At 38.7% G+C, this 12,917-nt stretch overlaps 2 protein-coding genes across 5 annotated transcripts in view; one reads left to right on the top strand and one right to left on the bottom strand.

The window, feature by feature from the left end:
* The window catches only part of LOC126372159 (polyhomeotic-like protein 3), a 476,807-nt gene that overhangs the window by 345,199 nt on the left and 118,691 nt on the right, over positions 1-12,917 (top strand). The gene's annotated exons all lie outside the window — the stretch shown is intronic.
* Positions 7,671-12,839, bottom strand: LOC126372107 (uncharacterized). The gene is made up of 2 exons (XM_050017683.1): positions 12,220-12,839; positions 7,671-10,711 (listed from the first exon to the last, which is right to left on the bottom strand). Exons 1-2 carry the CDS (start codon positions 12,280-12,282, stop codon positions 8,024-8,026), a joined length of 2,751 nt encoding a protein of 916 aa, XP_049873640.1. The 5' UTR covers positions 12,283-12,839; the 3' UTR covers positions 7,671-8,023.

Below are 12,917 nucleotides of genomic sequence, written 5' to 3'. Positions count from 1 at the left end.
ACAGGCAGTCGCTTCTGTAAAAAAACCGGACCTTTCAAATCTTCAGGTTAGGTAAGCGGGCTCTGTGAAAAACGGAATAATGCTAGGGAGATGATGATGATGATGGTGAAGTAATCTAGATCTACCCTAACATAATATTAGATCACGACTATATCGCGATTGGAAAAGTCAGATTAACCGACATCAAAAAAGAATTGTTGTTATGTTATTTTCCATTATTTTTCCTCGAGTAATCATCCTCAAGTAATGAACGTATGAGCAGAACATAGAGGCACATTACCAGGTCAAGTTCGCCATGTTTCGATTTTCCGAACATGTTTCAAGTTATAATCACTTACATAATAATGGTGGGGTTAAATCATTAAGGGAATTATCCACCATTCCGCCGTAACCTCTACGCAGCCTAGTTAGCGTTTATCGTTTAATTTTACAGTAACGATTAACTATTTTCTGCGATTATAGAAGAAGCTTGTTTTCAAAAAAAATTACCAAGATCAAAATAATTCGTTGATTCAGAATCCAGGAGTCCTAGCACGGCTTTAAAATAGATAACTCTGAGCGCCATCCCACTCGCTTCAGACAGAGTACTGCGGGGCGGAAGGCAAGACCACTGCACTATTTTTCCCTAAAAAGTAGCATGGAGAATGCTACATCGACAAGAGGGTGGCTCTTAAATTAGTGAATCATCAGAATCATTTATTCAACGTAATTATCATAGATAAACTTGTTGAAGGGCATTTTAACATTAATGAATCTACATCATTTCGCAAGTTGACTCAGGAGAAGAAATGACAAGAAACTGCAACAGCAACACATCTTTTAAATCAATGCAGGTATACATTATAAGCTACTTGATAACTAGAGAAACACATTTAATACCTGGTATTTTTATCATTTAGGTAATCATTAATATTATAATAAGCATATTTACATAAAAGCTTCACGTGAGCTATTAAATTTATTTTCTGACAATTTCCCGCAGCTCTAAAAGAAATGAACTTAACCAACTCTATTCCATATGGATCAGAATAGTCTTAGCTTTCATGGCCAAAAACAATCCTAATACTAGTTATATACTACAAAGAATATGACGTATAAATTTTCCCGGCCTGCTGGAAGAGATTTCTACTAGAAATTTATTTATTTCATGACAGTAATAAACTGAATCGTTTGTGTGCCTTGTGTCAGCCTAATTGTTTTTATGTACAATAAACTGTTAAATAAATATGAAGGTTCTATGGGTGAGACATAAATCCATAACTGTAAAGACCCTATATCATGGTGGCGCCACACACAACCGACAAAATATATGCAGTTTTATAAATACGTAGTATCTCACCTGGTCGCGCGACCAGGTTTGTTTTCCCCGAAGGTGTGTTTTGGTTTCCCCGAAGGGCAAGGCAAAGGGTACGCCATACAGCCATGTCTTATGTATATTTTTTTCCTGGTGATGATTAATGAAATAATGAAAGGTGATGACGATGAACGATGGAACCTAAGCCCCCACCCTCGGAGCAGGCTCCTACTCCGAACCCCAAACGAATTAACACACAAGTCTGCATAAACTTTCGAGTTATGAAGCGGCTTATTGGCACGAAGCTGAAATAGATAGGTACACTTTGTTTATTGAATATTCCGATATAATAACACTATCGGGAATGTTTTCGGAGTAACTTAATGCGATCATTAGCCACAAAACACCACTTCGTATTAATTATTTAAATTATTCAGCGAAGAAAGCAACCATCCCGTTCCCGTTCCCGGAAAAAAGTAAAAGACAAAGAAAAATAATTATAATACCTAATTGAGTGCATTCCAAAACCCCAGTTTAATTGATAAAAAAATAATGTCCCACAAATATAATGACTATATAGACTTTCACATGGACAGGATGAGAACAGGCCTGAACGTGCCGAGTTGGGGGCGAACCTCGGTTCAGGGCGTCGTCTGAGAAGAAGAATATTTATTCTTTCAAAAATTCTTCCTCTCAAACGACGCCCTGAGTCAAGGTTCGAGGCCAACTGGGCACCCTCACTCTCTTCCTCTGCCAGTCCTATCACCAGTCTTTACTTTATATACTGCTTTCGCAATCGTATTATCCTTCATCTACGTAAAGTCGGTTCAAATGTCCCACTGCGGGACCTTTCCTCCCACTTGGTGGTAACCTACCCAGTCCTAAAGGCGGTCACACCACATATTTCATACGAGTACCCATTTAGCAGGTTCGCCTACTACCCATTGTCGCTGAGACATTCCATTTGTAACGCTAAAGATAGTTCGACGGCCGAGGACGCTCGTTGTACGTACTTGTACTTGAAAATAAGAGATAACGCATACTATTGGCCCCGATTCCTGCAGACGCACCCTAATTTTATTTTAAGTTATACCTGTCATTTTCTTATCCCCCGAAAAGGAATGGAACAGATGAATGACAACTGTTAATTTTAAAATGAATGAATAACCCGGGCGGATAAAATAAACATCTCTTTCATATGCAACCCGTTTGAAGTGTGCTGTCAATTTTCTGGATTTTTTTTAAACGTGTGTTCTGTTTGTAATTAATATTTTTTTAACAGATTGGATCAGTACCTTTTGACACATACGATAGACGACCTTTTACGCATTACGGTCGATAAGTTGCAGTAAGGGCCTAATAAGACTACTTACATTGAGAATATTCACCTAATAAGCACTATTTCATAATGATTAAGAGCATAAAAATATTTGCAATGTCAAATATCAATTAAGTTTTGCATTTTTAAATGAATTGCTTCAATACGGCCTTTTAACCTCGCAGAAGCGTTGCTCTGTCAGAAACCAGTCGAAAAAGCTCGTAAGCATTACCTACATTTCGCAATTCAGAGCACTCTTACAAAATCGCTTTACAAATAAACGATCTTCTTATCGGACGACAATTAATCAGGCAGCCTTCAATCGACTTCGACCGACAAACGTCGTAAAAGGTCTAGCTAAACGTCAACCGCGATCACTTTCCCGCTCACAGGATTAACAACCCAAAATGTCACGGGCTTTGACATTTTTATGTCGGAGTGACATTTTGATGGTGCTTATGAATGCGTGCGACTGCTGGCGGGGAACGGCCTAGGCCGAGGGTCGCGCTGTTTAGTACCGGGCACGCGCGCAATACTTCATACAAACTCATTTTTCAGACACTACACATTGATATTATCTTCTCTTCTTCTATCGTCTGGGTTTGTGAGGTGGAGTACCTCATCAATCCTGGTGTCAGGGTTACTATTGAGCCGCAAAAGGCCCTAATGACTAGTACACATTCATCATCATCATCATCAGCCCATTAACGTTCCCACTGCTGGGGCACGGGCCTTCCATAGGGATGGATAGGGAGATCGGGCCTTAAACCATCACGCGGGCCCAGTGCGGATTGATGGTTATTAACGACTGCTAATGCAGCCGGGACCAAAGGCTTAATGTGCCTTCCGAAGCACGGAGGAGCTCGAGATGAAAACTTTTTTTTTGTGGTCACCCATCCTATGACCGGCCTTTGCGAATGTTGCTTAACTTTAGCAATCGCAGACCGAGCGCGTTTACCGCTGCGCCACCGAGCTCCTCATTACACATTAGTAAGTAGTAACCGGGACCAACGGCGCGAAGCACGGATCAACAATCACAACTGTGTGTGTGACGTCCGACACTATCCGATTCAAGACTAAACTATGTTCGAGGGGGTGAAGTAAACCTAACTCAGACGCTGGTGGGAGCGGAGAGTTGCCGTTCTATACGTAGTATTATTCCTTATTCTATGTACCGGGTAAGAGCGTTCAGCGCTCCCCATTTGTCGAACTAAATTGATGATACAATTTGCGACAAATCTGCAATTAGTCATGTCAAAAAATAGGCGTAAGTACAAGCAGTGGTACCTAAGTTGCCAACCTGGATATTTGATATGATTTTTGACATTTGACACTTGTCAAAGTTTTAAAGTTGTCTTAAATAGCCTTGTACAATATCAAACAACACTCGTGAATTCGTTTTTAATTGTCTTCACTGTGCGGTGACGTGTCACAGTTATAAAATAATTCGCAAAATAGTGCCTTATGTGCTATTGCTCTACCCAACACCGACGCCGCCGATTGCCTTAAGTTTAATGGGAAATTAAAATACTTATAGTGTCTATCTTTTGCCGCTTTTACGCCTGCAGTGGCACAACATCAGAAACGCGATAGCATCAGACCAATTATAGATTAATTTATTTTGTGACACCGTGGGACTACAATATGTGCGTCAAGTAAATATTTACTGTCTACTTAATGAAGATGCGTGGCTTTACGGCGCCCTGGTGTGAATGTGTTACTTGCCCAAGACAAGTCGTAAATTGTGTAGGATTTGTGAGAAAACTTGGGAAATTATATTGTATTCGAATGTGACATGGGTCGTAAAAACTATACCTAACTGTGAAATATGATACCAATATAATTTGATTAGTTTCCAATTTTAGCTTATGAACTAAAATAAGTATATTTTAGTTTTAAAGTGTAAAACAATTAAAGAAGCTTTTTTTCTTTTTATTTCATTTAATTTTTTTAGGTGAAACGTGGGTACTAAGTTTATTTTGCGATGAATGTACCTCTGATTACCGCAATTTAGTCGTAAGTTTATATTATGTTTATTTTCCTTTTCGAATAGGTATCAAATTTTTTGTACACTAATCGTATTTTTCACACGTGTAACCACAGGTCCCTATCACTATACCACTCGATTGTAAGCGTCAAAAACTCATTGAACAACAGAGCTGATAGGTCGTAAATCAGGGGAACGACCTCAACTGTCGTTTAACCGGCTTGCTCCCCATTGTACAAGTACGGTGAGCAAATACGCGGCGCGACCTTTGCGACGTGCGTGGGCGCGTGGGCGGGCCCTGGGCGTGACCCGACCAAAGATCAAAGGTTTACGACCACGTTTTTATGGGCTAGGCATAATTGTTTACACAGCATTCCTGAATGTTTGAATTTAAAATTTTCCTCCGAGTTATAGTGTTCGAAACGTAGGAATAGTCGTAAAAGTTCTGTTAAGAATACGTAATTGTAGAATTTAAATTTTATGTTAGCGTTTATTGATTTTAAAACAGAAAACTCATTTTATGTCAATACGTTAATACGGAATACTGATAAAGAAAAACTTATTTTTTATAGGTTATACACACTTTCCTAAAATTATTCGAAAAGTAGAAATATTATAATATATACCACTTTTAGGCAAACCCCCCCCCCCCCCCTCTTCAGTCATTCGGAAGGGATAAGCTGCTTCTCATACACACTCCATAAAAGTTCGAGAAGAACTGTTTTCTTCCCGTTTCTTGAACATAAACCTGAACATGTCAAATGGGAAATTAAAACCCACATAAACCCGCGTTTAGCACTATAAAATGATCGAAGGCCTAGTTAACACGCAATCCAATTTTACAGCTTATAATAGAGACAGGACAATCTATTCTCGTTAGCGGCACAGGCACAAATTAGGGCTTAAACAGCCTAGGCGAGTGGCCTGCAGACGCTGAGGCGAGAGCGGAAGCGATTATCTACATTATAAATTCATAACAATGTATTAAGTATAATGACTTCTTAAAGACAAACAGGTTTTAGCTACACTCATGATCCGGTTACTGAGTAGATTAAAAATACTGCGTTATAACTTGAGATCTTTATGCAGCCAATCTCTTTAAAAAAACTTATGATAGTTCTTCTGTTGAGAACATCCCAGTTAATTGATACACACCTTCCTCTACTATCAAACAAAGCCAGGTGTTAAGAAATTTAAAAGACGAACAAAACAATAGAGAAACTAAAGTGTATCAGAGTTCAAAAGATTATAATACTTTCCGAACAGCCAATGGTCCTTCAAAAAACTCCTACAATCGCTCCCGCTCGTCAGCGCAAGCCCTTACAAGAACTGTCGCGTCTGCCATCATTAATAACTCTATGCCGGGTGCGCGTGGGCAGAATAATGAAGACATTTGTCGCCGGGCTACGGCGATATCCCTACAGTATCGACTGAATACAATCACAGATTTGGTGTTCTCGATAATGTTTTTGTCTTTGTTGAAAGGTCGCGTTAATGGATTTTGGTAGGTACGGGCGATTTTGGTGGTATTAGTGGAACGACTCGAGTTTGACAATAAAAAATCGAGTGTCTGTCAATTGATACACAGTGTTAGTGACATCGTAACGAAAACTTTGAGGGATGATTCTGAATTTATATCAAGACGAATTGTCCGTCGCAGTGTGAACTGAAAATAATAAATAAAATACTAAAATCTTCACGAATTTTCTAGTAGGAAATTTTTATCCTAAAAGTATAGTATTGAAAACAATTAAAAAAATACAAATATAAACTTAAAAATAAACGTAAAATTCCACTCGATATTAATTTAGAATTATGGTCTGAATCTTCCCCCTCAGTATTCGTAACTAGATGTCGCTAACACTGTAAATAATAATAAATAAACAAGTACTAAGTATCTCTGAATATAAGTACGAGTACGTACTTTTTCTATTACTCAGACAAGCTTCTATATAATTTGGGTATAGTAAGATGATTCCGTGCATCGGAAGGTAGGTGAAACCTTTGGGTCCAGCCAGCTAAAATAAATACGAGGCATATCGGTTCAATAATAGCCCGTGCTCCAATGCATAAATTTCTTCCACCCTAAGGTTGCCTGGCACAAATTGCTGTTTAGCAATAAGGCCGCCTATTGTGCTTATGTTTTTATTCGTATGTTTATGTCCTTTGTATATGTCGCTGTGCAATAAAGTATTATTGATTGATTGATTAATAAACCTGACACCGCTGAGGTCGATGACCGACATCACCACCTAAACGACAGAAGAACATTTTAAACTATCGTGAAGAAACAATAAAACCCAGTTCAAACCCTAAAAACCTCATTTCAGACATTCTGAGAATATTCAATAAACTAGATACACTAAAACTAGATAGACGTTTATACCAGACTTTCTAAAAGCTTTTACAGCTTTCCGCTGATAAATATACATCAGGGATTGGCTACATCGTTTTCCACTACTTGTAAACACAATGAATCTCGCTCTTTTACCGACCTACAGCGTTTCTACAAACAATGTGGCATGAAGCATTGCCTTCGCATAAATTGACCAGTTTACTGTATACATTGATTGGTTATTAGGCGCTTTGTTGCTGTAGTATCCTTATTTTCATCATCCCCCTTTACCTTGCCTTTACCCACTCCAGGTGGAGTCGACACAACATGTATTCCGTTTCCATTCATTTCTGTCTGTCGTCATCTCAGTACTCACACGACCTCTGTTGCCCATTGGTTGAGCTCTGGGCTCACGATCCGGAGGACCCGGGGTCAATTCTCGATGGGGACATATCACAAAAATTACTTTGTGATCCCTAGTTCGGTTAGGACATTACTGGCTAATCACCAGATTGTCCAAAAGTGAGATGATCCGTGTTTCGGTCCCTGTCTAAGAAAGACATAAATAAAAGAGTTTGTGACGGCAATTTCACGGTTTATTAATTTTTTTCAAAAGAGATATTACAGAGAACGTGTTGATTCGATATAATTTTAAAATGAAGAGAGAGTGAATGGTTGGAACGAATGTTACCATATAAATAATATTTTTCTTTTTTAATTAAGAATGGTTTGGCTCAATGGTTGTTGCAAACATATTCCCGAGGGCCGGGTGCTAAACTTACAACTGAAAAACTACAACTCCGACCACCTAATAATTAGCGATCTAGCACGGTGCGTACAACAGGGGTACAAATATAAAGTGCCACATAATGCGACGGAAACCGTACTAAGAGAATGTACTCAATGACAACTGCACTACGCACCCTACTATAACGCAAGAGCCATATTAACTAATATTAAGTTATACAATTTTTACAAAAATATTATGAACTTTTAGACTCTTAAGCTATGCTTATATTAGAAAAAATAAACCTTTTTTTTTTTTTAACTATTTTTATGAGAAAAATAAACACTTTTTAAATATTATTTTCATGTTTCTATTGGCAATATACATAATTTATTAATGGCTCTACGTGACATGCCGCAAGAAGTTTTCACTTCTGCTACCCTCACCCTCTGATCGGGTCCTGAAATCAGCTTTGTAACCCTAGCCAATGGCCAGCTGAGTGGAGCAGAGCGCTCATCCTTTAAAAGTACTAAAGCACCTTCCTCTATGTTGGGTTGATTATGGTGCCACTTAGGCCGATTATTTAATAACGACAAATATTGCTTATGCCATACATGCCAAAAACTTTGCTGTATCTGTGTGCATCGTCTCCAAAATCGAAGCCTATTGGTAGGCACTGAAACACAGTCAGCCTCTGGGATGGTCGTTATCGGTCTACCTATTAAGAAGTGGCCTGGTGTTAGGCATGATAGGTCCGAAGGGTCTCTAGACAGAGCCGTCAAAGGCCTAGAGTTCAATATACCTTCTACCGATATGATGATTGTATTAAACTCTTCATAGTTGAAAATGCTGGGACCAATTATCCTTTTAAAATGAAACTTTGCGCTTTTAACGGCGGCTTCCCAGAGCCCGCCGAACGTTGGTGAATAACTGGGTATATAATCAAATTTGATGCCCTTTGAAGAGGCGAAATTAATTACGGTCGATTGATGTTGAGCAGAGCTGTGTAGCTTGTACAACTCTTTAAGAGAATTATCCGCACCTTTGAAAGTTTTGGCGTTGTCGCAGTGGATAACGCGTGGCAACCCGCGCCTTGAAATGAATCGTTTCAAGGCTGCAATGAAACATTGCGAAGTCATATCTGAGGCCAACTCTAAATGCACACTTTTGGTGACAAAACACACAAACACTATAACATAACCTTTGGAGACCACACTCCTTCGAAGGCTAGATTGCTTAACTTGAAATGGGCCACAGTAATCAATACCAACAATGCTGAAGGTACTAGCCTGGTTAACTCTATCAGTGGGCAATGAACCCATTAACTGTTCAGCACATTGAGCTTTAAAACGATAACATTTAACACATTTGTTTAAAATCTTTTTTACCTCTCGATTACAGCTTATAATCCAGTAACGCAGTGCTAGATTAGACATGGTCATTTTTGGACCCGCATGCAATAAGGCTAAATGCTCATTTAAAATAATTAAATCCGTAATGTGACAATTTTTTGGTAAAATAACAGGATATTTTTGTGAATATGGAATTGAAGCATTTTGTAATCTGCCAGAAACTCTTAATACTTTATTGTTGTCTAGAAACGGAGTTAATGATTTTAAATGAGATCCTATAGGATGCTTATTTTTAATACAATGAATTTCGTGAACAAAATATGAATTTTGTACAATATTAAATATTTTATTTTCTGTGTTTTTTAATTCTTGTATAGTTAAGTTATGTTTTAGCCTATTATTTTTATTATTACAGTTATATGCAAATCTAAGAACCCAAGTCATTATTCTTACAGTTTTGTTCCAAGAGGAATATTTTAAAATTATTTCAGGTATTTCAGGCACAGTTGATGTCACGCTCAAGCCGACCTCCCGTGTATCGTAAGTAGGAGCAGAGCACAACAGGTGATTGCAGCTTACCAAGGATTCTACAGGCACATAATTAGGTTTAGAATGCTGTGGTGGACCATTCCACCACAGGGTGTTAGAGGCAAGCTCGGCCGGGTCACATCCGCGAGATAAGCAGTCTGCCGGATTGAACGCGCCATCAATGTGATACCAATTACAATCATTAGTCAACGACCGAATAACATTTGTTCTATTTTGTACATAAGCCTTCAAGTTTTTGTTTGACTTAAGCCAGCACAGCACAACTTGTGAATCCGAAAACATGTATTTGGCATCAATTTTAATATTTGAGTAGTTTATTCTGACTCTGTCATATAACTTCGCTAAAATTAATGCTGCATTTAATTCCAATTGAGGCACAGTCAATTTGTTTTTAATAGGAGCTATTTTAGATTTAGCACAAAGTAGAGTAGTGGTTGCACTATTGTTATGTATTACTTTTACATAAATGCAACATCCATATGCTGTTTGTGACGCATCACAATAACAATACAGCTCAACACGCTGTGCATTAGAACACATTATGTTACGATTTACACAAATAGCTGACATAGTTGTAAGTTGACAGTAAAATTGTTTCCACTGTTTTAATATTTTATCAGGTAAGGGAGAGTCCCATTTTAAGTTTTCAATCCACAATTTTTGTAAAAATTCTTTAGCTCGGACTGTGATTGGCCCTACCAGCCCGAGAGGGTCAAAGAAGGACCCTATGACACTAAGCACGGAACGCTTGCTCCAGTCTCCATGCATATTTTTGATAGGACAACCCACTTTTAACGTATCGCTTTTGACATCGTACGTTACGCCGAGTGCTTTTATAGATAAGTTTTCTTTGCAGAGCTCATGTTCATCAAAATGCTGCTTACTGATTGGAATGTCAACAAGAAGACGAGGATCACTGGCGGCCCATTTATGTAAGCTAAAGCCGGCTCGCTGAAGTAATGAAATAAGCTGATCTCTTACCTCCAATGCCTCTTTTATTGACTGACCTCCAAACAGCGCATCATCTACATACATGGAATTCCGGATCACAGCTGCCGCCCTAGGGAACTCAGCCTCGTACTGGCGTGCTAGTTCTTCCAGGCACCTTGTGGCCAGATAACTGGAGGACTTCAACCCATATGTGACGGTCTGCAATTCAATAATAATTAGGTTATTATTTTTATTTCTCCACAGAATATTCTGGAGCACTCTGTGCTCTGGGTGTAGAAAAATGGCTCTATACATATGCCTAATGTCGGCCAAAAGAACATACTCGTGAGCTCTGAATGACAGCAAAATATCAAAGAGGTCTTTTTGCACCTTAGGACCGTTCATAAGCATTTCGTTTAAGCTGGGGTGCGCCCTTGCTCGAGTATTGCCATTGAACACAACACGGACTTTATTGGTTTTTTTGTCATTCCTTATTACGGGTAAGTGCTGCATGAAATACCTTTTATTCGCTTCAGCATGGCTGAAGGGCAAGATTTTGGCATGTCCTAACTCAACATATTCGTTGATAAATGCATGGTATTTTTCTTTAAGCTGCTCATCTTTATCTAGTCTCTTTTCGATGTAATTTAATGTTTTGGCTGCAATGGGAAACGTGTTACCTAAGTCAAGCTGATCTAGAGGCCTTTGAAGTGGAAGTGAAACCTGAAAATTGCCATCAATTAACTGTACCGACTGTTTAAAAGCGGCTTCGCAGGGATCCTGCTTTACTGTAACCTCCGGCTTCGTTTCAGGTACTAGTTCAGTATTCCAAAACTTTGTAAGGAGGTGATCAAGCTGTTCATCATTGTAAGTAGTCATTGCATGCAGTGTTACTAGATTTTTATTTAAAGATGATGCATTCTCTTTGATCTCTCCTGACACAATTGAGCCAAATTCGGTGTCTATTAGGTAGAGATTGCTTCCTAATTGAATTTTGTTAGGCCGCATAATTTTGAAAAACATGTCAGCTGACAGTAAAAATGAGATGTCACCTGGAGTACCATATTCATCATCTGCAAGCACTGCAGATTTTGGCATGGGGATATTTTTCATATCAATTGCATGCTGAGGTAACGTTGAAGTTATTTGGTTCACAATGGAACAAGTCACTTGACAATTAAAATTGTTTTGAAGTGACATGAAACGCACATTGACAGCTTTTGAGGTAGTTCTGTTTTGTTGACCTAGAGCTGTAATATTTAAATTACTATTGAATGGCTTTAAATTTAACATTTTGGCAAGATCAGATTTTATAAATGAAACTTGACTGCCGCTGTCCACTAGCCCTCTAGCAATAATATGTGATTTTCCGTCTTGGCTGAAGAGCTTTGCTTTAATGGTGGGCAGCAGTACAGTGCTGTTGCTGATGTTGCTGTGCAATGAAGCTTTTGATTCACTTGCGTCCAGGTGCAATAGAGTATTATGATCTTTGCTATTGCACAAAGAGCATTTGAAATGAAAATGACATTTTTTATTGTGATATCCTAAACAAACTTTACACAAATTATTGTTCAAAACAAATTCAATCCTATCCTTTGGGCACAATGTTTGGAATTTTTGACATTTGAATAATTTGTGAGAAGGATCTTTACAAAACCTGCAAGATGGTAACTCTCTGCTTGCGAGGTTAGTAACTTTTTTATTAAATAATTGTGTGGAGTTCTTACCTTCGCTCCTTTGGCTCTCCTCGAAGCTGCTGGCCCTTCTTTCAATGAATGCAAAGAAGTCATCCAGATTTGGCAGCTTGTTATCAACACGCTCACTATGGTATGCTCTGCAAGAAAACTGATCTATTTTTCGCAACAAAATGGGTAAAATTATCATATCCCAATGTTCAGTGGGCTGTCCAAGGGTCTTCAAGGCTCCTAAATGTTGACGAGCATGAGCTATTAACTCTCGTAAATTGCTGGCAGCACCCTTCACAATAGGCGAAAAATCCAAGATTGCCTGTACATGGTTTGTAACAACGAGAAACTTATTATCATATCTAGCTTTGAGTAAAGCCAATGCCTTCTCATAAGAATCACCCGTTAAGGGTAGCCCTTCAATAAGTGACAACGGCTCCCCTTTCAAATATTTTCTTAAATAGAATAACTTTTGGATAGGTTCTAGTTTACCATTTCTATGAATAATAGCCGTGAATAGTTCGATAAACGATTGGTACTTGGTGTAGTCCTTTCCTTCATACACTGGAATGTCAATTTCAGGAAGTTTCATTGATGAATATCTGTCACTGGCACTATCACTAGCTGATGTATTTTGCTTCGACGAACTTGCCTGCGCGAGCGCCTTCTTGTAGCTTATTATCACGCTAAGACAAAACCCGGGGTCCCGGGTTTCGGCACCAATTTATGTCTAAGAAAGA

Source organism: Pectinophora gossypiella, chromosome 13, assembly GCF_024362695.1.
Source record: "Pectinophora gossypiella chromosome 13, ilPecGoss1.1, whole genome shotgun sequence".
Lineage (NCBI taxonomy): Eukaryota > Metazoa > Arthropoda > Insecta > Lepidoptera > Gelechiidae > Pectinophora > Pectinophora gossypiella.
Note: the sequence above shows the minus strand (reverse complement) of the source record. Positions and strands in the feature narration are given on the sequence as shown.